The 23,524-nt window shown below is 44.9% G+C and overlaps 1 protein-coding gene across 1 annotated transcript in view; it reads left to right on the top strand.

Moving 5' to 3' along the window:
- Positions 1-938: 938 nt before the first annotated feature.
- Positions 939-23,524, top strand: part of LOXHD1 (lipoxygenase homology PLAT domains 1) — a 196,361-nt gene continuing 173,775 nt past the window's right edge. Inside the window, exons 1-4 of the mRNA XM_054177788.1 lie at positions 939-960; positions 1,408-1,522; positions 13,067-13,147; positions 14,225-14,409. Of these exons, the coding sequence (XP_054033763.1) occupies positions 939-960; positions 1,408-1,522; positions 13,067-13,147; positions 14,225-14,409 (403 nt within the window). The remainder of the gene's footprint in view (positions 961-1,407; positions 1,523-13,066; positions 13,148-14,224; positions 14,410-23,524) is intronic.

The raw sequence follows: 23,524 nt of genomic DNA, 5'->3' as shown, positions 1-23,524 counted from the left end.
TTCTTTTCAGTTAAAATGGTGATTTAATTTCTTCTCCTTGATGCTTTGAGGGGTGACTGTCAGTGGGGAACATGCCTGATGCTCAGAGTAGAGTGCTAGTATTTTTTTTTTGTCTTTTTAAAACATGTGTGTGATGTACTGAGGAAAAAAATGGGCACTGACAAAATACATAACAGTTCTGAGGCACTCATGAAGAAGAACATTTTTACAGCATTAGTTATGAGAAATCACATACTAAGCAGTTAGGATGTGGAAGAAGAAATGGTAAAAGTTCACTCCAGTTTATTGGACTGAGCCTGAAATATCATTATTAGCTAATGACCTGCATGTGGTCTAAAGCCAAAGAGGGCCCTTAGTATGCTTGGTCTGCCCATATGTAGTGGTTTAGACGGTTTAATCCACCTGCACCAACAATAAAGCACAGCTTACCAGCCAGAGAATGGAAAGCTGTATTTTACAAGCAATAATGAAATGCAATGAATAGAATAGAATAGAATAGAATAGAATAGAATAGAATAGAATAGAATAGAATAGAATAGAATAGAATAGGTTGGACGTGATGATCTTGAAGGTCTCTTCCAACCTGGTTTATTCTATTCTATTCTACTCTACTGGTCTTTGCATCTTGTCATGCCTTTCTCCACTTGAGCAAAAGGCTGTTTTTGACTTGTGTTCTTCCCAAGAGGATACCAATGTGTGTTAATAAAGTTGCCACTCAATCTACTGCTGTGAAAGATAAATTGACAGAACTTTGAGACTCTAATTTAAACATCTTCCTACCTTATTCTCATCATGATTTGCTGTTTGGTCTCTGGTAAAGTCTCCACAACAACTGAAATGCAAACTTTCTGGTTTCAGTGATTTCTCAGCTTCATACAAGTATATTATCAGAGCAAACAGGAAAGTAAGCATTGTGTTGATATGCATATCCATGAAAAATGCTTTACCCTAATGCATCACGTAAGTTCAGGTCATATGTAATATGTGCACATGGATTATTGTAGGGGAGGTGCTGTGTTCACAGAGAAGTGTTTTATTTTTGACAGTGCCTCTCTGAACTCAATCCCTCTACCCATACAAATTGTCCACCTTTTTTAATTTGTTGTGATGATTGTCACTAATTGCACTCATCCTCAGCAGAGGCTGTCCTGTCCAAGAGATGAGTTTGTATTACAGAATACAGAATTAACCAGGTTGGAAAAGACCTTTGAGATCATCGAGTCCAACCCATCACCCCACACCATCTAATCAACTAAACCATGGCACCAAGTGCGTCATCCAGGCTCTGATGCAGAGATCTGTCTCTGAGATCTATATTTCAGCTCAGGTTTGGGGATGGCTTGGATCTGTAATATTTAGGCTGAGGGATTTTGCTCTTGTCCTGATCTTACTTCTCTTCTTCCACAGTTTATGAGGTGGTAACAGTGACAGGAGATGTCCGGGGAGCAGGAACTGACGCCAACGTCTTTGTTACTCTCTTTGGAGAGTTTGGGATTACTCCCAAGACTCACCTCACAAGCAAGTGAGTATCTGAAGGAAATTGGTATCTTTGAGTCCTGTTCTTCAGTAACTTTTACTGCATTTTGATAGGACATGATATTGTGCAGGTAGATGTGGAGGGAATAAATCTAAAAGGTGTTTGAAGAACACCAGGGAAATCTGAAGTTTTGCCATTGCATATTTCTTACCAAATCCCTTGCAAATCTGCATTTCTTTCTGTAGGTGGAAATGTGTGTTCAGATTCATATTATATAAGGCTTACACTTGCAAGGTGTGGGGATATTTGCTTTTCTTATAGCTTAAATTAGGAGCTCCCAGTTTAGGAGCTGAGAATATTCATCACTTGTTGAAGTAGGCATGATGGGCTATGTTCACATGCCTGAATCCCACTGAGGTCTCCATGCTAAGCCAGTTACAGAGAGAAGTATCCTTAAATCTTTCTGTAGAGTAGCTTAGTGGGCTTGAAGTAATGTTGATGGGTAGCCACCCACAGCCAGCCACAGGAAATCTGAGGCAAGCAGAAATTGAAGAATTTAAACTGATTCCTTATTTAGACTGTTTCCATCCTATCTGCTGTGTGCCTTACTGCACACCAACGTGGCTGCACATCACTGCGGTGACGCTGTTCTATTTTCCTCCAGCTGATGCCAGTGCCACCCTCTGGATGCAATTTCTCCGTTATCATTCAGTTGAACTATATTTTACAACTTAAAAACCTACTACAAGGCTTTTCACTCTCCCAATAGCATTACTTTTTTGTATAGAAAGCAAGCATCAGGACCAGCAGGTGCTCAGCTCCCTTGAAAGCAAGGTGACTTTTATCAAGTCCCAGCTCTGCACATACTAAAACTTCCCCTTAGCCAGACCACTGCACTGAGATAAGCAGGAATCTCTTCTCTAGGGTCTAGGAGAGGCTGTTAGTCTCTGGTTTTTCAGTGTTATTGTTGCTTTGGTTTTCTGGAAAATGTGCTTCAGAATTATGACTCCTGTGCTAATGTCACACGGTAACTTCACATTTTCTCCGTTTCTACAGCACCGACAAGAGGTACCTGCAGCTATTTTAAATTTTACCCTCAAAAGAGCTTCTCTTCCCAGTGAAGCAACTCAAACATGAGAGTCTGTAAAGAAAATGATATGGGAATGGTAAAGAAAATACATGAAATTTCAGCCCTGTTTGCCATATTTGAAATCCAGAAATCAGAGCTAGGCACGGGAGTTGTATTATCCAGGCAATCCTGGGCATGCTAGGAAGAACTTGCTGTTTGTGTATTTTATATCTATGCAAAATGCTTTGTCTCTGTTCTGTGATTTTCATCCAGACATCACAAAGAACTTAAAAAGTGGAATGCTGTTTCTCTTGATTGAACAGAGAAGGAAAGCAGGATGAGGAGGTGAAGGATGACATGGTCCTGTAGCAGGTGACTGACACAACTGGAAGCAGAGGTAGCTTTGCTGGGGTTGGAGCTTCGAGCACCCAAACCTGCCTCACAGTATTTGGCAAATCCCTTAAAGAAGCAAAAGAAGCATCTGCATTCCAGAGAGTTTTCTTGTGGTCAGAGTTTGCATGGAACTATTTAATTGTGACAGTATTCTGCATGTGGCTATAGAAGGAATCTGAATGCTATCTGAAATAAAAATAGACTACTTTAGTCCCTTAAAAAAAAAGAAGAAGTCAGGAGATCTCCATAATAGATTTCTTAATCAGCTATGGCCTTAGATGAGCTACTTATTGTACAAGTCATCTTTTCTGGCACTTTGGTTAATGCTTGCTCTTTCCACATGGACTCACTATTTCTATGTTGTGAAAGAGGGGACAGACAGAGATTATTTTAGGTTGTAGCAGCAGCGATCTGAGTTTGCTGAGACCTAGATTTGGGCTTGATCCTCGCTGCTGCAGAGAGCAGATGGCTGAGATGTTGGTAAGCAAGAATGAAATGCATGGGAAGCCAACCTTCTGTAGTTCATCTCTCTTAAAGCTGGTCCCATAGGAGGCAACCGCTAGAACTGCAGCTTTTCACTAGAGGTTTCCCAAACGTTAGGGAAATTTTTGCATCTCTAAGCAGTGTCTGGCATGTTACAGTGCTTTATCGAGGAACAGCAAGGAAAAAGCTAGTCTGAGTGTAGGAGTGTCTGCAGATCTAGTTAATTGATGGTCTTGTCTCCTAAAGCAAGCCGTGAAATAGTCAGTTTACCCCAAAATTTATTATGCAGCTTTGTGAATATGGCAAAAGGATGGAATCTCATGCATCTTTCAACTAAATGTTTACAAGAGTTCACTTATGACTGCAAATGCATGACATTTTATAAGTGCTTACATTTCTCTGTACATGACAGAAAGCTAAAATATCATGCATTGCCTAAAGATGGTACTACCATTTCAGCTTCTGGTTAGAATAGGTCTCTCTTATTTCTTTCATGATTGTGTGCTGGTAGTGAAATACATGACATTTCAGATCTTCTTGTTATGTGTGGTAAAGGGAAGACATGGAAAGCTAATGAAATATCCTGTGTTTTTATCGCTGGCCAACAATAAGGTAACTGCAAAAAAAAAAAAAAAAGAAATCTTCATCATGACTTGAGAGGAGGAACATCAGTTCTGCAAGTGGAAGCACTCTTCCAAAAGGTGCATTTATTTAGGCAGGGAGGCTTAGCCAAGTGGTGTTTGGGTCTGGGAGGGACTGGTATGAATCCTCCTTTGCAGTTGCTGCCTGTCAGTCTAGGGGAATGGTAACATCTCACTGGAGTTGTTGGATGGGTGCTGGCAAAGTGCTCCTTGGCTCCAGTTCCTCTTGGCATAATCCCACCTGAAAACCTAGCAACAACTCTCCAGATCCCCACCTGCCATCCTGCCTCAGCTGTAGCTCAGCCAGAAGCTAAAAGCACTAACACAAATAGGTTTGTTTCTGTGGTCTCTGTCATGGTCACATTGGGTGGACATGAAGGAATTGTTTGGTGCACTTTGGCCATTGCTGATACCTACCCTACAGGTATAAGCTGCTTCTTCATGAGTCAGCACTGATCAAGCAGTGCAAAACCTCCACAGTGTTTTGCTTCTCCATGCTCAAGTGTTTTCCATCATGCTAAGGTTGAGGACTGATCACAAAACTCAGCTGGGAACGCCGCTGCTGGCTCATGCATGGTATTTAGTAGCAAATACACTTATTTATTGATCATGTAAATGAATCCACTTTTCAGTGTCAAGGTTACATGGTCCAGCTAGTGACAACTGTAATAAATACTCATAGGCAGATTGTAATGGGTTGGGGCAGATCGCCTCCCCACCACAGGCAGAAATAACGACTCAGACAAATGGATTGCAAAAGTGATGGAAAGTTTAAATAGGAAAACAATAAAAACAACAATGAAAGTTTTACAGAGACCCACAAGCACCATGACAAAGAGAGAGATCCCAGAACATACCCAAGAACATCCCATTCCCACCTGGGGGTACACCCAAATACCCCCCAGGGCTCTTTTCTCCCCCACCCCTCCCCCAACCCAGCCTTGGGCCTGGGCATGCCCAAGGGAGGCAGCTCAGCCATTTTACCTAGGCAGCAGGAGGGGACAAAAGAGGAAGTGAAGACCCCGCATGGACCTTTTATAGGGGAGCAGGGCACTATGGGAATGGAATACCTGGTTCCCATGACCACCCCCTGGGCTGGGCCCACCCCTTGGGACCTCCCAGGTGTGGCCTGCGCAGTGGCATCCGGGCCAGCACCCAGCCTAAACCACCACACAGATTTTACCTTTTTATTTTTTTAATAATAAGGATTTAAAAAAGAAAAATATTGAGCACATACAGCAGTCTGAAAGAAAGATTAAATAATTCCTGAATTTGAGGACTATGCACTGGATTTGAAATTTTATTTTAAATTTCCTATGTGAATACCTCCCACTGGCAGCCCCTTCTCCTTAGTATTGATTCACTACACAGAGATTTTCCTGCTCCTGCATCCTTAGGCTGGATGTTAGGAAGAAGTTCTTCCCAGCAAGAGAGATTGGCCATTGGAATGTGCTGCCCAGGGAGGTGGTGGAGTCACCATCCCTGGAGGTGTTTAGGAAGAGACTGGATGAGGCACTTGGTGCCATGGTTTAGTTGATTAGGTGCTGCTGGGTGATAGGTTGGACTGGATGACCTCAAAGGTCTTTTCCAGCCTGGTTAATTCTATTCTATTCTATTCTATTCTATTCTATTCTATTCTATTCTATTCTATTCTATTCTATTCTATTCTATTCTATTCTATTCTATCATGGAACAGATAATGTCAGCAAATGCATACAAATTGCAGAGTATGTATGTGATGGTCTTTCAAGGGGGTTAATGTTTGAAGCCATACTGAATTACAGGAGATCTGGTATTGCTGATTAACTGCTCTGGAATAAACAAACAAATACAGGAAGGAAAGGTTATTTACTCTGAATAGTTGATACAGTAAAAAGTACTAGGAAGTTGGTCCAGAAGGGGCTGTTCAGGCTAGGAAGCACAGGAACCCAAAGCACAGCACATTGCTGCTGAAGCACTTCTTCAGAGATGGGTTGCAATACCTTTCCTTTAATGACAAAGGATGTTTCCTATTTTAAAGCTGCTTACATGTGTGACTGTACTCTGATTTATGCCTGATTTATGTACTCTGATTTGCAGCACCTACACCATGCTTTGAAAACTTAACAATCTGGAGCAGTGTTAAGTGACAGCACTCTTTGGAGTCTACATTCCCTTCAGAAAGAGAAACAAAGTGTACAGTTTGTCTTGCTCTTCCTCAAGCTTACTGATTGTCCTGTGTCTAGAAATTCAGGAACCAAACCACCTGGAAGGATGCTTAGACAGTGGTACTGAAGAAATAGGAACCAGTAGAATTGACATATGTGTGAGTTACAATCTACCTGCAGCTGTGCACATACAACTACAGTTGGTGGTACAACTACAAGGAAAGCCAAGCCTTAGAGGGAGAAACAGGAATTTACTGAAAACATGCAGGCTTAACAGAATTTAGTTGCTGGACCAGGTCTGTGCTGCTCAGTGCTAGCAGCATTTTTCAGACCGGCCAGTTTTCCCCCCTGGATGAGTAAAAAATACCTTCCTGGAACAAACGCAACCATTCTGCCTTAATCAAAATCCTACCCCTATTCTATATCATTAATCTCAGTCTTTAAAATGTTTGAGTTCATTCTCATTAAAAGTCTCACAAATTTTTCTCCAAGGGAATGGGACAGACATTTGGTTGGGCTCAATGGTCTCAAAGGTCTTTTCCAACCTGGTTAATTCTGTATTCTGTATTTTTTGAAGAGTAAAATTTGCCCCTAAATTGGGCACAATACATGCAATTCAAAATGTAATTTAATATTGGGAAATCACAGAATCATTTGTTGGAAAAGACCCTCAAGAACATAGAGTCCAACTGTTAGCCCAGTGCTACCAAGTCGACTACTAAACCACATCCTTCAGCAATGCAACTGGAGGTCTTTTAAAGACCTCCAGGGATGGTGTCTCCACCACTTCCCTGGGTAGCCTGTTACAGGGCTTGACAATCCTTTTGGTGAAGAGCCTTTTTTGAATGTCCAACCCGAACCTCTCCTGGTGCAACTTGAGGCCGTTTCCTGTTGTCTTATCACTTGCTATTAGAGAGAAGAGACCAACCCCTAATCTCACTACAACCTCTTTACAGGTACTTGTAGGGTGCAAGAAGGCCTACCCTCGGCCTCCTTTCCTCTAGACTGAACAATACGTGTTGCCTCAGCCACTCTTCATAAGATTTGTACTCTAGAACCTTCACCAGCTTCATTGCCCTTCTCTGGGCACACTCCAGAGCCTCAATATCCTTCTTGTAGTGGGGGCCCCAATACTGAACAAGGTGAGGCCAATGTTAAATCTTTACACCATTACTGACAGCACTCTCTGCTTTGTGTTCAGTTTCTCCAGGTAATAATAACCACAGTGCAGATAACAAAGAGTAGTGAAGATTATCTCAATTAAATGCCAGTGGTTTATTTTCTTCATGCAGATCATGCAAGTACAGGTGAAAGGCTGGCATTAAGGCATTGATGCTCCATGCAGTACAAAGTGAAGCAGCACACATCCAGCATATGCCATTAAGACTATCAGAATCTATAACTGAATAGGACTGAGGCTATTTCAAGCTCTTGGATATGACATAGGTTATTTCAGTGTGCCTATGGCACTGTGTAAAATTTCAGGGTAACTTTGGAGATAGGCTTTCATGGTTTTGGGATGGTGTTTGGCTCTTGGGTGTTACCCTTCTGCTACACCCCTGAGCAATTTATCCTTTCCAATTAAATCCTTTCTAGTGGGACCGTTTTCTCACTAGTTCTTCTGTGTTTGTTTAAGTAGGATTCCTTCTGCTGCTGAGGATTTTTGCAGAATAGCAAAACAATGTCCTTGGTATAGAGACATTTGCAGTCACTGTGCTTTTTCAGCTGGTTTCTTTTCCATCTGGAGTGTTTTTAGATGTATGTTGCTTTATGCAGTATTTCCAGCCACCTGCTGACTGATGTTGTCAGCTTCATGACAACAATCCTGGCAAAATATTTGCACACCAAAATCCTTAGAGTATTTGTTGCTCCAAGAAGGTGCATGATGTTGTTATTTGAGCTCTGTGTTAAGAGTAAACGTAGTTTGAACACACTGGGGTTTTTTAGCAGTTAAGCTGTTCATAAGTCCAACCAGGCCAGTGCCCTCTCTCCAGGGGTGACTGATAGTGGATATGTAGGGAAAAACAGGATTGAGGCTGACACATCGTAATGTTTTTATAATACCTTTTGTCATCTGCCTTTACTGGTTGATAGCAGGCTGAACATGAGCCATCAGTGTGCCCAGGTGGCCAAGAAGCCCAATGGCATCCTGGCCTGCATTAGGAATAGTGTGGCCAGCAGGAGCAGGGAGGTCATTCTACCCTGTATTCAGCACTGGTTAGGCCGCATCTTGAGTCCTGTGTCCAGTTCTGGGCCCCTCAGTTTCAGAAAGATATTGAGCTGCTGGAAGGTGTCCAGAGAAGGGCAACAAAGCTGGGGAGGGGTCTGGAGCACAGCCCTGTGAGGAGAGGCTGAGGGAGCTGGGGTTGCTTAGCCTGGAGAAGAGGAGGCTCAGGGGAGACCTTCTTGCTGTCTACAAGTCCCTGAAGGGAGGTTGTAGCCAGGTGGGGGTTGGTCTCTTCTCCCAGGCACCCAGCACCAGAACAAGAGGACACAGTCTGAAGCTGTGCCAGGGGAGGTTCAGGCTGGATGTTAGGAAGTTCTTCACAGAGAGAGAGATTGGCCATTGGAATGTGCTGCCCAGGGAGGTGGTGGAGTCACCATCACTGGAGGTGTTTAGGAAGAGACTGGATGAGGCACTTGGTGCCATGGTTTAGTTGATTAGGTGGTGTTGGGTAGTAGATTGGACTGGATGACCTCAAAGGTCTTTTCCAACCTGGTTAATTCTATTCTATTCTATTCTATTCTATTCTATTCTATTCTATTCTATTCTATTCTATTCTAGTTGCAAGGTGTCATCCAAGCCAGAGGCCTGATAACACAGATTCACCCAGCCTATAATGTATATTAGATAATCTGAGGATGAACAAAGATGTCTGTAGACAGGAAAAACCAACCAACCATTGAGTGCCAATTCCTGTCACTTAGTATGTTCAAACTACATTGCCCACCCGCAGTCCATAAGAAACTCACCTCCTGTGAAACAGCAGATGAACTCCATGGCATTTATTTTTCCCTGGAGAGCCACCGACTATAGGATCCCTTTTGCTGAGCAACCTTCTAGAAATTGGTACCCAGCTCCCTCCTGCTGCTGCTAATAATCAGTGGCAGGAGCAGGTGGACCTGCCAGCAAGGTTGCAGAGCGATGCCACCAAGAGCTGACTCTTTCTGATGATTTAATAGGGCATCTTTTAAATTCTGTTTTAACTGACATGCACAGCAACACTGTGCTTCTGCACAGCCTTTTTCATCCACAGTGTTTTTGTAGGCAGACCTAAGTGTGAGGAGCTTTTGCAAATAAAACACCTAATAGGAAGTCAATTTACAACAATCATTAATGCAGTGATTCAAAGCTAAATTTGTTCAGGTTACTCCATCAGTGCTAAATATTATTTTTATGAGGCTGCTGTGATCAGCACCTAGATTTTGCCTTGTTCCTAGGAGCTCAGCTCTGGAAAGAGTGCCATTAGCTGACAGAAGTGAATCACAGAATCACCAAGGTTGGAAGAGACCTCAAAGATCATCACGTCCAACCTGTCACCACAGACCTCATGACTAAACCATGGCACCAAGTGCCACATCCAATCCCCTCTTGAACACCTCCAGGGACGGTGACTCCACCACCTCCCTGGGCAGTACATTCCAATAGTGAACGACTCGCTCAGTGAAGAACTTTCTCTTCACCTACAGCCTAAACCTCCCCTGGCACAGCTTGAGAATGTGTCCTCTTGTTCTGGTGCTGGTTGTCTGGGAGAAGAGACCAACCCCCACCTGGCTACAACCTGCCTTCAGGCAGTTGTAAAGAGCAAGAAGGTCTGCCCTGAGCCTTCTCTTCTCCAGGCTAAGCACCCCCAACTCCCTCAGCCTCTCCTCTAGTGGTCTGAATCATTGCATGTTTGCAGTACCACGTGCAGTGAAACCTGCAGTCAGTCATTCAAACAAAAGAATCTGAAAACAGCTTCAGATGTGAAAAGTATTTGAGAATTCCACATACCAGTCTTCAGTGAAGTTTTGTAAATGTTTCTTACAAAGCAATTAGACAAAATAATACAACAAAATATAAAAAGTATAACAAAACATAACAAAACACAACAAAATATAACTAAATATGAAAAATAGAGCCACTAAAGCCAATTAAATATGTGAAATAAAATAACCTGAATGAAACATATTATCTGAAGTTCCCTAACCTGATACTGTAGATGAATGATAGGGCTCCAAGTGAAATCCTGTTGATTTTTAAGGGCCTTTAACAGGCCATGCCCAGTCAGTGAGTCTGAATCCAGTCAAGCCTGAACATTAGAAATGTAGTGCTGCAATTTCCAAGTCAGATTTTTTTCCTGCTTTGCGTCACCGGAGCTGTGCAAGGAAGTGTGCTGCGTTGTTTGGTGTAACAAATCCCTCTTGGTAATCAGGCTGTGAATGTTTTTACCCTAGCCTGGATCAGGCTCTGGTACAGCCCAGCTGTAATTTCTCCATCTCTCTTTCTTTTTATTAAAAATTTTTGTTCTTTTTTTTGTTTTTCTGCGGGAGGGAGAAGGTAGAGGGTGGTGGAATAAACTTCAGTATAGCCTTTCAACATAGGATATTCCCTCACTCTTCACACTGAACTTGCAATGCTAGAAGAATGCTGGAAGGAAGGATTGGATTTTCCCTTAAATTTTTCTTTCTTCATTTTCTGTGCTGTTGATGCTGCATATCCATTTCCAGGGAAGAGATGTGTCAAATTCTCCCTACCTTTCAACAGCGAGGCTTCCCAGGAGTTTAACTCATGCATCGCAGTCGTGCTTCTCCAAGCTCTTTCAAGATGAGGCATCTGCTCGATGGGCACTTTCAGATGCTCACCTGCTGCCTCTTCAAACACCGGGTTTCCTCCCCACCACTATCCCACTGTCCCAGCAAGAGAGCGAGACCCACACACTGCTGGGATTGCTGTAAGCCAGCAGCCACTGGGACCAGTGTGCTGAAAGCTTTGGGGCAATTAGTCTCACTTAATACTTCTGTGCCATCTCAGTAGCAGCCTGCAGCACCGCATTGATCTCTTGAAGCCGATGTGGGGAGAAGCTGCTGTCATTATGATGCTCGCTCAAGCCTGACAAACTAATTGCCTCGCACTTGCTGACTGTTTTCTCTCTGACAGCCAGGTTGATGGAGGCTGGGCTGGATTTAATTGTCTCTTGTCTTCGCGGCAAGGTTAACTGTTTTAGCCTTTTCATGAAGTGGTGGTGGTCCTGGTGAGAGATCTGAAACAGCAGAATGGAGGAGGAGGAGAGCTTCCTGTGCACTTGGAGAAAGCACAAATAACCTTTAAAGGAAGGTGCATGCAGATCCTTCAATGATGTGGAGAAGAGAGCTGAGCAAAACCAAACCCCTTTGCTTGGATTATTAATATTCATTAACTTTCTGAGTACAAGCTGCTTTTCACTGAGGCTTTATGCTGCTGAAGTGCTGTGGCTTCATGTTCATCTCAATATGTCTTCTGGGTTTTGTTATGTTTAATCATCTGTAACAATGCTTAGTGGCCCGGGTGAAATGGGGGTCCATCACAGTGAGCAGGTGAGAGAGGCTGTGTCTTCAGAGGAAGGGTGGGTTTTACCTTGATGTTATTCATAACACTTTCATGAAAAAAGAAACACCAGCACAAAGTGAGTTGCTTGCCAAAGATCACACTGCAAGCTAAAGGCAGAAATGGAAATTAAATTCTACATCCCCTGACCTGGGCCAATGTATTTTATATTGCCTTTACTTGCACCTGTGAAATACTAATCACACATTTAACACTTCACCAAAACCAATCAAAATAGTTCCTGTTCCGTGGTCCTTTTGCTCTGAATGAGATACAAATCACAGGAGAAAGCTGCAAAGGAGGTTTTCAGTGGTTGTTACAGAACTGTCAGAAGATGGACATGGAAAGAACTCTTTGGTGCAGCTGGATGCTTTTATTTCTGGCTGAGCTCTGGGCAGATCTGTGGCTCCCTAGGCAACTCAAAAGACACTGTGGAGCCCCCTTGCTCCATTGCAAGAGTGGAGGCTAGGATGGCAGGAGAGGACACCTCTTGGAGTGGGAAATGGAGATGAAAGGCGTATTGACATCCTGTAAAGCAACTGAGGCGGATGTGCAGTTATGTTATGCAGACTCACCAGCATCTTCCATGTTGGTTGACAACCAAAGGCTGTTTGATAAGGGTTGAATGAAGCTCTGGCTTGACCATTCTGAATATTTTCCAGCCACCCTGGAAGGAAGCAGCTGAAAATATCCACTTTTCTTTCTTTCTTTTTTTTTTCCTGTTACCTCTGCTTTAGCAGCCAATAGGTGGGCTAGCAGAGGTGAGAAACCACAGATGAGGTGTTACCAAAGAGTTGGGAGTTTTTACAATGTAATTTTTGCTGCATTGGCACTGCTTTGAAATATTTTCACCCAAGATGATTTTCAGACACCTCTGAAAGCCATTTGCTGATGGAAAGTCTTACAGACCTTCCCAGGCAATTTAGTTGAGGATTTTGAAGACCCTTTGTCATGTTTTATTCTTGGAGGTGATATGGAATGTGATCCAAGGTTTGCATCTGCTTGGGCCAGCATTGCATTCCCCCCCAAAAGATTCCATCTCAGCTCCTGGGAGGATTCTTAGGGCTCAAGAAGGAAGAGAAAGTCTGTTAAATATCTGTACTTAGCAGCATCTGAGACTTGTTGCAGGGAAGAGGACATTGGAAAGTAGATCTTTAGAGTCCTAGGAATGACTTTTCTTCATCCTTAAACACTAGCAGTCTGTCAGGCCACCACATGTGATTGCTGACAAAGTTACTGCTTGTTGGTGGTTTTCATTTTACCATAGCTTTTGATGCATGTATATTACAGGAGCAGCACGGCCTTTGAGAGGAGCAAAACAGATGTGTTCAGAGTGAAAACCAACAACGTTGGACAAATAAAGAAAATAAGGTACCCTCACTCCATGGCTGCCACTGCACCTGCTCTGCTAGGTACTAATTGAATGACAGGGTGCAGAGGTATTAGTGTTGCCATGTTTTATTCATTATTTGTTAATTTGCTCCTATGAAGGTGAAGTTCAGGAATGGTAAAAGCTTGTTTACTGCCTAAGATTTGAACTGAAGCGTGAAATCACCTACAGTATTGCTTATAACTATCCATGCTTCCCACCAAGAATTGTATTTCTGTCACAGGCAATCTGGAGGAAGGTGTTTAGAACTATTTTTATGTTCCAGTGGAAGTAAATGGGGTTTGCTATCCTCTTTAGCTAAATTAGTGTAATGTAAATGATAGTGATTACCTTGAATCACCACCTGACTGTCATTTATAAGAATAAAAACTAGAAAGTAGTATGAAGAAAGCTGGGAAAATGGGAAAGGTGGTGGTGATGGGGAATGAACAAAGTAAGAAGAGAAAAGAGCAGGAGGGATACAGAGTGGGAGGAGACTCACTTATGCTTTAGATATGCAGTGTAAGTTGAATGAAAGCATATGTTGAATGAACATGACAGTGTGTGTGTGTTTGTGTGCATCCCCTTGCAGACAATAGCACATGTATGCCCCTGTGATGTCTTCACAGACACACACACACACACACACACATTTATATATATATATGAATATTATTATTTACCAAATACATTATAAAAGCCCCTAAGTCCCATGAAACACTTTGGATAGCAGGGCATGAGTAGCAATTTTTGTATAGTGGCTCTAGCCTTGCCCCTCAGTTTAGGAAGGATGCTGACTCACTGGGACGTGTCCAGAGAAGGGCAATGAGGCTGGGGAGGGGTTTGGAGCACAGCCTGTGAGAAGAGGCTGAGGGAGCTGGGGTTGCTTAGCCTGAAGAAGAGGAGGCTCAGGGGAGACCTTCTTGCTGTCTCCAACTCCCTGAAGGGAGGTTGTAGCCAGGTGGGGGTTGGTCTCTTCCCATGGGCAACCAGCACCAGAACAGGACACAGTTTCAATTTGCAGTGGAGGTGGCCAGGCTTAATCAAAGTGTCAAACCCAGGGTTGTTCCTTCCGCTAGGATTGAGCATGACAACACTGGACTGAACGCCGGCTGGTTCCTCGACCGTGTGATTGTGACTGACATGAACAGACCTCACCTCCGCTTTTACTTCCCCTGCAACAACTGGCTGAGCAAGGAGGATGGGGATGGACTCTACGTCAGAGACCTCATTGGCAGCCTGAATCCCATGGATGTGCCTAAAAGTAAGGGTTTTCCAAAAAGCTTGGCTTCCTGATGCCTTGTTGGGAAGCACAAGATTGCTTTCAGAGGACTTCAGCCATGTAAAAAGTACTCATGGAATGGTCTGGGTTGGCAGGGACCTCCAAAGGTCATGCAGTCCAACCCCCTCTGCAGTAAGCAGGGGCATCCTCAAGTAGACCAGGCTGCCCAGAGTCCTGTCAAGCCATGCTTTGAATATCTCCAGGGATGGGGCCCTAACCACCTCCCTGGGCAACCTCTTCCAGTGTTACACCACCCTCATGGTAAAGAGCCTGTTCCTAACATCCAGCCCAGTTCATGGGCTGCTCTACAAGACTCCAGGCCTGCTGACTGTAGAAAAAACCTGCTTGTCTCTGAGAGGTAAAGGAGTCCTGGGACAAGAACTGGCAGGGCTGATTGATAGGCCTTTAATTTTGAAGGGGGAAGAGGGAAAAATGAGTCTCACTGAGGATATTCCTGGGACAATTGTGAGGCAGGGTACCAGCTCCACTGCTATCCCAGGGGCTGTAGGGGATGGTGGATTATGCAACACCCACAATGGTAACAGATACTCCTCTGCTAAGTCTCTGAAGTGTCTGCATACCAACACAAGCAGCATGGGAAATAAGCAGGCAACTGCAGACCAGTCAGCCTCGCCTCCATCCCTGGAAAGATGATGGAGCAGCTCATCCTAGAGGTCATCTCTAGCCACATGGAAGACAAGAAGGTTATCAAGAGTAGCCAACATGGATTTATCATGGAGAGATCCTGCCTGACTAACCTGATAGCCTTCTGTGAAACCATGACCAAATGGGTAGAAGAGGGAAGAGTAGTGGATGTCTTCTACCTTGACTTCAGTAAGGCTTTTGATACTGCCTCCCTTAACACCCTCACAGAAAAGCTCAGGAGATATAGCCTAGGCAATTGGTCAGTGAGGTGGATTGCAAACTGGCTCAACAGCTGCGTTCAGAGGGGTGTCAGCAGTGGCACAGAGTCAACCTGGAGGCCTGTGGCCAGTGATGTTCCCCAGGGATCAGTACTGGGTCCAGTTTTGTTCAGTGTCTTCATCAATGATCTGGGTGAGGGGATTGAGAGTACCCTCAGCAAGTTCCCTGATGATACAAAACTGGGGGGTGGCTGACACCCCTCAGGCTGTGCTGATATCCAGTGGGGTCTGGACAGGCTGAGAGGTGGCTGCAAGCAAACCTCATGGAGTTATTAATAAGGACAAGTGCAGGGTCCTGCATCTGGGGAGGTATAACAGCAGGCACCAGGACAGGTTAGAGGCTGCCCTGCTGGAAAGCAGCTCCACAGAGAAAGACCTTGGAGTGCTGGTGGGCAGCAAGTTTTGCATGGGACAGCAATGTGCCCTTGTGGCCAAGAGAGCCAATGGCATCCTGGGGTGCAGCAAGAGAAGTGTCCAGCAGGTCTAGGGAGGTTCTTCTCCCCCTTCACTCTGGCCTGTTGAAACCACACCTGGAATCCTGTGTCCAGTTTTGGGCTCCCCAGTTCCAGAGAGACAGAAATCTGCTGGAACGAGTCCAAGGGAGAGCCATGAGGATAGTTTGGGGACTTGAGCATCTCCCCTGTGAAGAGAGACTGAGAGCCCTGGGGCTGTTTAGTCTGGAGAAGAGAAGGCTGACAGGGGATCTGATCAATGTGTATAAATATCACAGACTCACAGAATCACCAAGGTTGGAAGAGACCTCAAAGATCATCAAGTCCAACCTGTCACCCAGTACCTCATGACTAAACCACGGCACCAAGTGCTACGTCCAATCCCCTCTTGAACCCTTCCAATGATGGTGGCTCCACCACCTCCCTGGGCAGCACATTCCAATGGCCAACAACTCTCTCAGTGAAGAACTTTCTCCTCACCTCGAGCCTAAACTTCCCCTAGCACAGCTTGAGACTGTGTCCTCTTGTTCTGGTGCTGGTTGCTTGAGAGAGGAGACCAACCCCCTGCTGGCTACAACCTCCCTTCAGGTAGTTGTAGACAGCAAGAAGGTCTCCCCTGAGCCTCCTCTTCTGCAGGCTAAACAACCCCAGCTCCCTCAACCTCTCCTCACAGGGCTGTGCTCAAGGCCTCTCCCCTGCCTCGTTGCCCTTCTCTGGACACGTTCAAGTGTCTCAATGTCCTTAAACTGAGGGGCCCAGAACTGGACACAGGACTCAAGGTGTGGCCTAACCAATGCAGTGTACAGGGGCACAATGACCTCCCTGCTCCTGCTGGCCACACTATTCCTAATAGAGGCCAGGATGCCATTGGCCCTCTTGGCCACCTGGGCACACTGCTGGCTCATGTTTAGGCGGGTGTCAATCAGCACCTCCAGGTCTCTCTCTGTTTGGGAGCTCTCCAGCCACTCTGACCCCAGCCTGTAGCTCTGCCTGGGGTTGCCGTGGCCAAAGTGCAACACCTGGCACTTGGACTTGTTGAATGCCATCCTGTTGGACTCTGCCCTTCCGTCCAGTCGGTTGAGGTCCCTCTGCAGAGCTCGCCTATCCTCTAACAGATCAACTCCTGCCCCCAGCTTGGTGTCATCTGCAAACTTGCTGATGACTGACTCAATCCCCTCATCCAGATCATCAATGAAGATGTTAAAGAGGATGGGGCCCAGCACTGATCCCTGGGAGACGCCACTGGTGACTGGCTGCCAGCTGGATGTGGCACCATTCATATCTGAGGGGTGGGTGTCATGTGGAGGGGGCCAAGCTCCTTTCAGTGGTGTGGTCTAGTGAGACAAGGAACAACAGGTTCAAGATTGAACATAGAAGGTTCCAGCTCAACAAAGGAGAAACTTCTTTACAGTGAGGGTGACAGAACACTGCAGCAGGCTGCCCAGAGAGGTTGTGGAGTCTCCTCCTCTGGAGATTTTCAAATCCCACCTGGATGCATTCCTGTGTGGACTACCCTAAGAGATCCTGCTTTGGCAGGGGGGTTGGACTGGATGATCTCTGGAGGTCCCTTCCAACCTCTGATATACCATGATACTGTGATCCTGTGATCTAAGTCTGCTCTTTTCCAGTTTGAAGCCAGTGCCCCTCATCCTATTGCTACAGGTCTTTGTAGCAGTCTCTCCATCCTTATTATAGGCCTCCTTTAGGTACTTGAAGGCTGCTACTAGGTCTCCTCAGAGCCTTCTCTTCTCCAGGCTCACACAGACTAAGCTAATTTGCAAAGATTCAAGATGCTTCCAGAAAGTAACTCCTTCTTCCAGAGTTAGACCTGGCAGCTTAGACTGGGATAAATCACTATTTGCAGAAGCTCCACTCACTTACTGAAGTATGTGTGATGACTGCTTGAACTAAATGGCTACATGTAGATGAGAGGCATCCTACTCCAGAAGATGTAGCCAGTATCACTGTGTGCCGTCAGGAGGCAGTGTGACTGCAGTCCTGTGTGTATATAAAACTAAGTGTTTCCAGGGTCTGGCCATGACCTGCAGGAAATTTCCACCAACAAGCTCAGCCTCTTGCTTAATTCCACACTGCTTTACTGTGTATGTATCATATCCATATTGAACTGGTGACTATTTTTCAGAGTGGTTTTAAGCTAATGATGATGAAACAAAGCCAGAAGAGCTTGTAAACCAGACACATCCTCCCAAGCTGGTGTCAGCCTGTAGGCCACGTGGTGGTGTATAGTGCATGTAATGTGAGCGAGAAGATGATCGAGATGTGAAAGTGGAGCCAGCAGCCAGCCTCAGGTGGTATTCAGCAGTTTAGCTGTGAGTGTTAATGAGGAAACCAAGTTGTCTTTTCCCTGATGACCTCCACAGTGACACTGCTCCTTTCTGTCAGCTTTATTTGGGGCATTGAAAGCCAAGTCTGCCTGACACTAGCCACGAACATGAGGGGAAGGAAAAGTGTAGTTTAATGCCAAAGAGGCAAAATGTGATTTTTGCTAGTAGCACGTCTGCCTGAGAATAAGTAGCAGATTTCTTGCAGTAATATTGTTGACTTGGTTGCTTAGGAGTGACTTTTTGGTAAAAACTGTCTATGGGCAGCCCTTGCACAGCGCTTTGAGCGTAGATAGATGATCTAGAAAGGCAAATTGTTCTTACTCTTCTTGAGATCCTGTTTGAAGTTAACGGTGTAATGAATGCACCATGATACTGTTTGCCCCTGACCCATTAGGTAATTTTGCCCTTTTGAGACACAAGCCCCTAAGCCAGTGTCAGTGTATTGAAGATGACAGATTTTGGGCTTCTCACTACAAGAACAGAACGGAACGGAACGGAATGGAATGGAATGGAATGGAATGGAACGGAATAGAATAGAATAGACCGGGTTGGAAGAGACCTTCAAGATCATTGCGTCCAACCCCTCAACCAATCCAACACCACCTAAACAACTAACCCATGGCACCAAGCACCCCATCAAGTCTCCTCCTGAACACCTCCAATGGTGGTGACTCCACCACCTCTCCAGGCAGCCCATTCCAATGGGCAATCACTCTCTCTGTATAGAACTTCTTCCTCACATCCAACCTAAACCTCCCCTGGCACAGCCTGAGATTGTGTCCTCTTGTTCTGGTACTGGCTGCCTGGGAGAAGAGACCATGGATATTTGGGTCCTGGAACAGGTCTGAGGAAGGGCAATGAAAAGCTGGTGAAGGGTCTAGAGCACAGGTCTTGCAAAGAGTGGCTGAGGGAACTGAGGTTTAGCCTGGAGAAAAGAAGGCTGACAGAAGACTTTACAGCTCTCTACAACTACCTGAAAGAAAGTTGTAGAGGGGTGGAAGTCATAGAATCAGAATTTAGAATCACAGAATTGTTAGGGCTGGAAGGGACCTCAAGGATCCTCCAGTTCCAACCCCCCTGCCATGGGCAGAGACACCTCACGCTAGATCAGGTTTCTCAGAGCCACATCCAGCCTGGCCTTAAAAGCCTCCAGGAATGAGTCTTCTACCACCTCCCTGGGAAACCTGTGCCATTGTCTCACCAGCTTAACATCTTACCTAAATCTACCTCCTCTAGCTTGCATCCACTCCCTCTAGTCCTATCACTCCCTGACACCCTAAAAAGTCCCTCCCCAGCTCTCTTGTAGCCCCCTTCAGATACTGGAAGGTCACAATAAGGTTTCCTCACAGCCTTCTCTTCTCCAAATGAACAGCCCCAACTCCCTCAGCCTGTCCTCATAGCAGAGGAGCTGCAGCCCCCTAATCATCCTCGTGGCCCTTCTCTGGACATGTTCCAGCACATCCATGGCCTTCTTGTAATAGCAGCTCCAGAACTGGATGCCTTCTCTTCTCCAGACTGAACAGCCCCAACTCCCTCAGTTCCCTCAACTTCCCTCAACTTCCAACAGTTTATTCTCCCAAGGGACGAATGATAGGACACGAGAAAATGTCCTCAGATTGCACCAGGGAAGGCTGAGGTTGGACATTCAGAACAGCTTATTCACCAAAAAAGGTTATCAAGCCCTGGAAAAGGCTGCCCAGACAAGTGGTGGAGTTTCCATCTCAGGAGACTTTCAGGTACTGCTTGGATGTGTCCCTGTGAGATCTGCTTTAGGTGATCCTGCTCTGGCAGTGGGGTTGGACTCAATGACCTTCAGAGGTCTCTTCCAACCCCTACCAACTACCTGAAGGGAGGTTGTAGCCAGGTGGGGGTTGGCCTCTTCTCCCAGGCAACCAGCACCAGAACAAGAGGACACAGTCTCAAGCTGTGCCTGGAGAGGTTCAGGCTGGATGTTAGGAAGAACTTCTTCCCAGAAAGAGAGACTGGCCATTGGAATGTCCTGCCCAGGGAGGTGGTGGAGTCACCATCACTGGAGGTGTTTAGGAAGAGCCTGGATGAGGCACTTGGTGCCATGGTTTAGTTGATTAGATGGTGTTGGGTGATAGCTTGGACTGGAAGATCTCAAAGGTCTTTTCCAACCTGTTCTGTTCTATTCTATTCTATTCTATTCTATTCTATTCTATTCTATTCTATTCTATTCTATTCTATTCTATTCTATGTCCTACTGGATTAATGGCAGGACTTGGTGATCTTAAAGTTCTCTTCTAACAAAAACTGTTTTATGTTTCTATGATTAAAGAATCACATGAGTAAATGTGCATGAATAATATCATTGATAAGAAGTGCATGTGGGAGTATTTTGTGAACTCAGACCCTCTCCAGGGTGGCTGCCACAGGGGAATGAGATAATGTCTGGAGATGCTCTGCCAAAACCCCACACAGTTACTGCTACGGCTGTGTGTGTCAGAGCCCTTTGTTGCTCTGTTATCTGTTCTGTTTGTGATCTGAAGGAGCAAGAGGGGTCTGGAGAAGGTAATGGGTGAGTCAAAGCAGTACACAATTAAAAAGAAATTCCCTGCAGGAAGAAGTCAGCCATTCAATCTTACTAGATCTTTAAATGACACAACACTTTATCTCAATTTATTACAGCTCCTGCCTGGGAGAGTTGATTCAGAGGAATACATATGATTGCATCCATCCTGTTCAACACCTGCCTCTCAGCAGGAAAAGATTTGTGGGCTAAGCCCTCAGCTGGTAGAAATCAGTGCATTTCCAGTGGAATTGCTGGAGCAGCTTTGCATTTCACCAGATTAAAATCTAGTCCTGAATATTTGCTTTTCTGGAGAAGTGGTCTTGAGCTACAGATCACCTGCGTAGTCCAGAACAAATAGGAATAAGATCATTGCCTGCCTTAAGAGTATGAAAGAAGAGATCTAACCAGAAAATCATCTGTTCTCATCACTCTTAACAGATAGGAAAGATCACTTCTGAGTGACACAGGCTGAATGCTCCTGTGGCTATCCAAGCTGGGCAGAGGCCAGAGGCACGGGTGAAGGGTTGGATACTTTCCAGGCAGCAAGTCTGAATCTGTAAAAGGAGAGGGTTAGCTTCAGCTGTCTCAGATTGCAGTTCCCCTTGAGCCATGATTAATGAAAGATAAACATTCCCAGGCTGCTGAGGTGAACTGTCAAGTGCAAATGTGAATTTATCTGAATTCATTAGGCACCCTCTGGATCCATAAAAGTCTGAAATGAGATTGTGGTATGATTTTGTTTGTACATACAAGTATTTTGCCCTAAATTGTGTTGGGTTTGCTTTTGTTATTGTTGTTGGTTTTGTTTTGGTTTTGTTTCCTTTGTTGTTTGTTCTTTCAGCTGGATTAAACAGTGATGTTTGCTCTTCTAGCATTAATATTTTCTGGGCTACTGCACAAGTTAATAATTATGTGGTCTGGTGATTTTACATGTAAAGATTAGTTACTCCCTCTTAAGCTTGTGTTTCCATTAACAGTGTTCAGTACCATACTCTTCTTTTTGGTCTTGTCTCTTCAATCACTCTTCTCCTTTTTCCTTTAGTTCTTATTTGTAAAGCAACCTAGGCACTGCTGCAGACCTTAGCCTCATGCTTTGCTTTTATGCCCCATTAACCAAACCAGTTTTCTCCATGCTCCCTCTCTTGCAACATCTTCAGCTTTTGATCTTCCGGAGAACTTTCTTTGTCATGGGGATTTACCTTCCTCTCATGAACTGGAAGTCACTGCTGGGATGTGCAGCAGCTGAACATGAGCCAGCAGTGTGCCCAGGTGGCCAAGAAAGCCAGTGGCATCCTGGCCTGCGTCAGGAACAGTGTGGCCAGCAGGAGCAAGGAAGTCATTGTGCCCTGTACTCAGCACTGGTTAGGCCACACCTTGAGTCTTGTGTCCAGTTCTGGGCTCCTCAGTTTAGGGAAGATGTTGAGTTGCTGGAAGGTGTCCAGAGAAGGGCTGCAAAGCTGGGGAGCACAGCTTTGGAGCACAGGCCTGTGAGGAGAGGCTGAAGGAACTGGGGTTGCTTTGCTGCCCAGGGAGGTGGTGGAGTCACCACCACTGGAGGTGTTTAGGAGGAGACTGCATGAGGCACTTGGTGTCATGGTTTAGTTGATTAGATGGTGTTGGGTGATAGGTTGGACTTGATGATCTCAAAGATCTTTTCCAACCTGGTTAATTCTATTCTATTCTATTCTATCCTATTCTATTCTATTCTATTCTATTCTATTCTATTCGTGGATTGTGAACTGGAGAAAAAGTAATTTTTTGTCACGTTTCTTCTTTGTTAAAGCTCTGTAGAGACATTGGAAGTGTATTGGAAGAAGACTGTTGGTGCTTGGATCAAAACCTGTAAGGCTATAAGGAAATTCAGCCTCACTCTTGCCAAAGAGCACAGAGCAGCAAGAGAATCCCTGCAGGGTTATGAGGTTGTGAGAGGTTAATTTAAAGGAAAAAACAAACAGAGGCATTGATAAAAAGTGCAGGGGGGAAGAATTACATTCCAAAATATAGTCAATATATAATTGAAAATATGGACACACATACAAGTAGGATTCATTTAGTGATCCAGAGTTACTGAGGCTACCAGGAGTATTTTGTGATTGCAGACACCTGAGTAATTGCATTTGCTTATATGAACAAAATGACTCCTGTCAGGCTCCCTGTTGAAATGCCACACATTTCTCAAGGAGAACAGGTTACAATTTAAGTGTTCCTGCCTGAATGATCCTCTGTTCCCCTGTATTTGCATTGATGGCATCATATGCTCATGGCCCTTTGACAGTTGATAGTGCCACAGATTCTTATTTACCCAGCAGCTGCTATTGGCAGCCTGGATTAATTTACATTACAGGTATTAATTACAAGGAAGGGCTATTGTCTGGCCTTATGCTGCTTTGCTTGAATTTATGAAGCCTTAGGATTATATGACTGTGGTTGAGCCTTTGTGTAAGGGACTGTCTCAAAATTGAAGTCACCTGCTGATTTCCCTTTGAGTGTTGCAGGTTTTGGATCATTTTGAGGATATCTGATGTCCTACCAAAACAGTGGGGGAGAAGAGCATTTATAATGGGTTGTGTCTGCACTAATAAAAAATACTAACCCAAAAGAGATGCAAAACCAAATGAAATGTGTGAGCTAGTTCCCAGCCCATTGTTTGATACCCGCAGATTACTCACAAATCACTTGTGACACTCTGTGGACAGACCTTTATGCCTCCCACCCTGTGGGGACTCTCATTTGGGTGGATTTCACTCACCTTTCCTTGGTGCTCTGCAGCCCCAGAGCCAGTCTTGCATCTGCTGCAACTGGGGCACCAGGGTGTGTCTTTCCTCATCCCTAGGGTACAGCTTT

Source organism: Dryobates pubescens, chromosome Z (genome assembly GCF_014839835.1).
Source record: "Dryobates pubescens isolate bDryPub1 chromosome Z, bDryPub1.pri, whole genome shotgun sequence".
Lineage (NCBI taxonomy): Eukaryota > Metazoa > Chordata > Aves > Piciformes > Picidae > Dryobates > Dryobates pubescens.
Note: the sequence above shows the minus strand (reverse complement) of the source record. Positions and strands in the feature narration are given on the sequence as shown.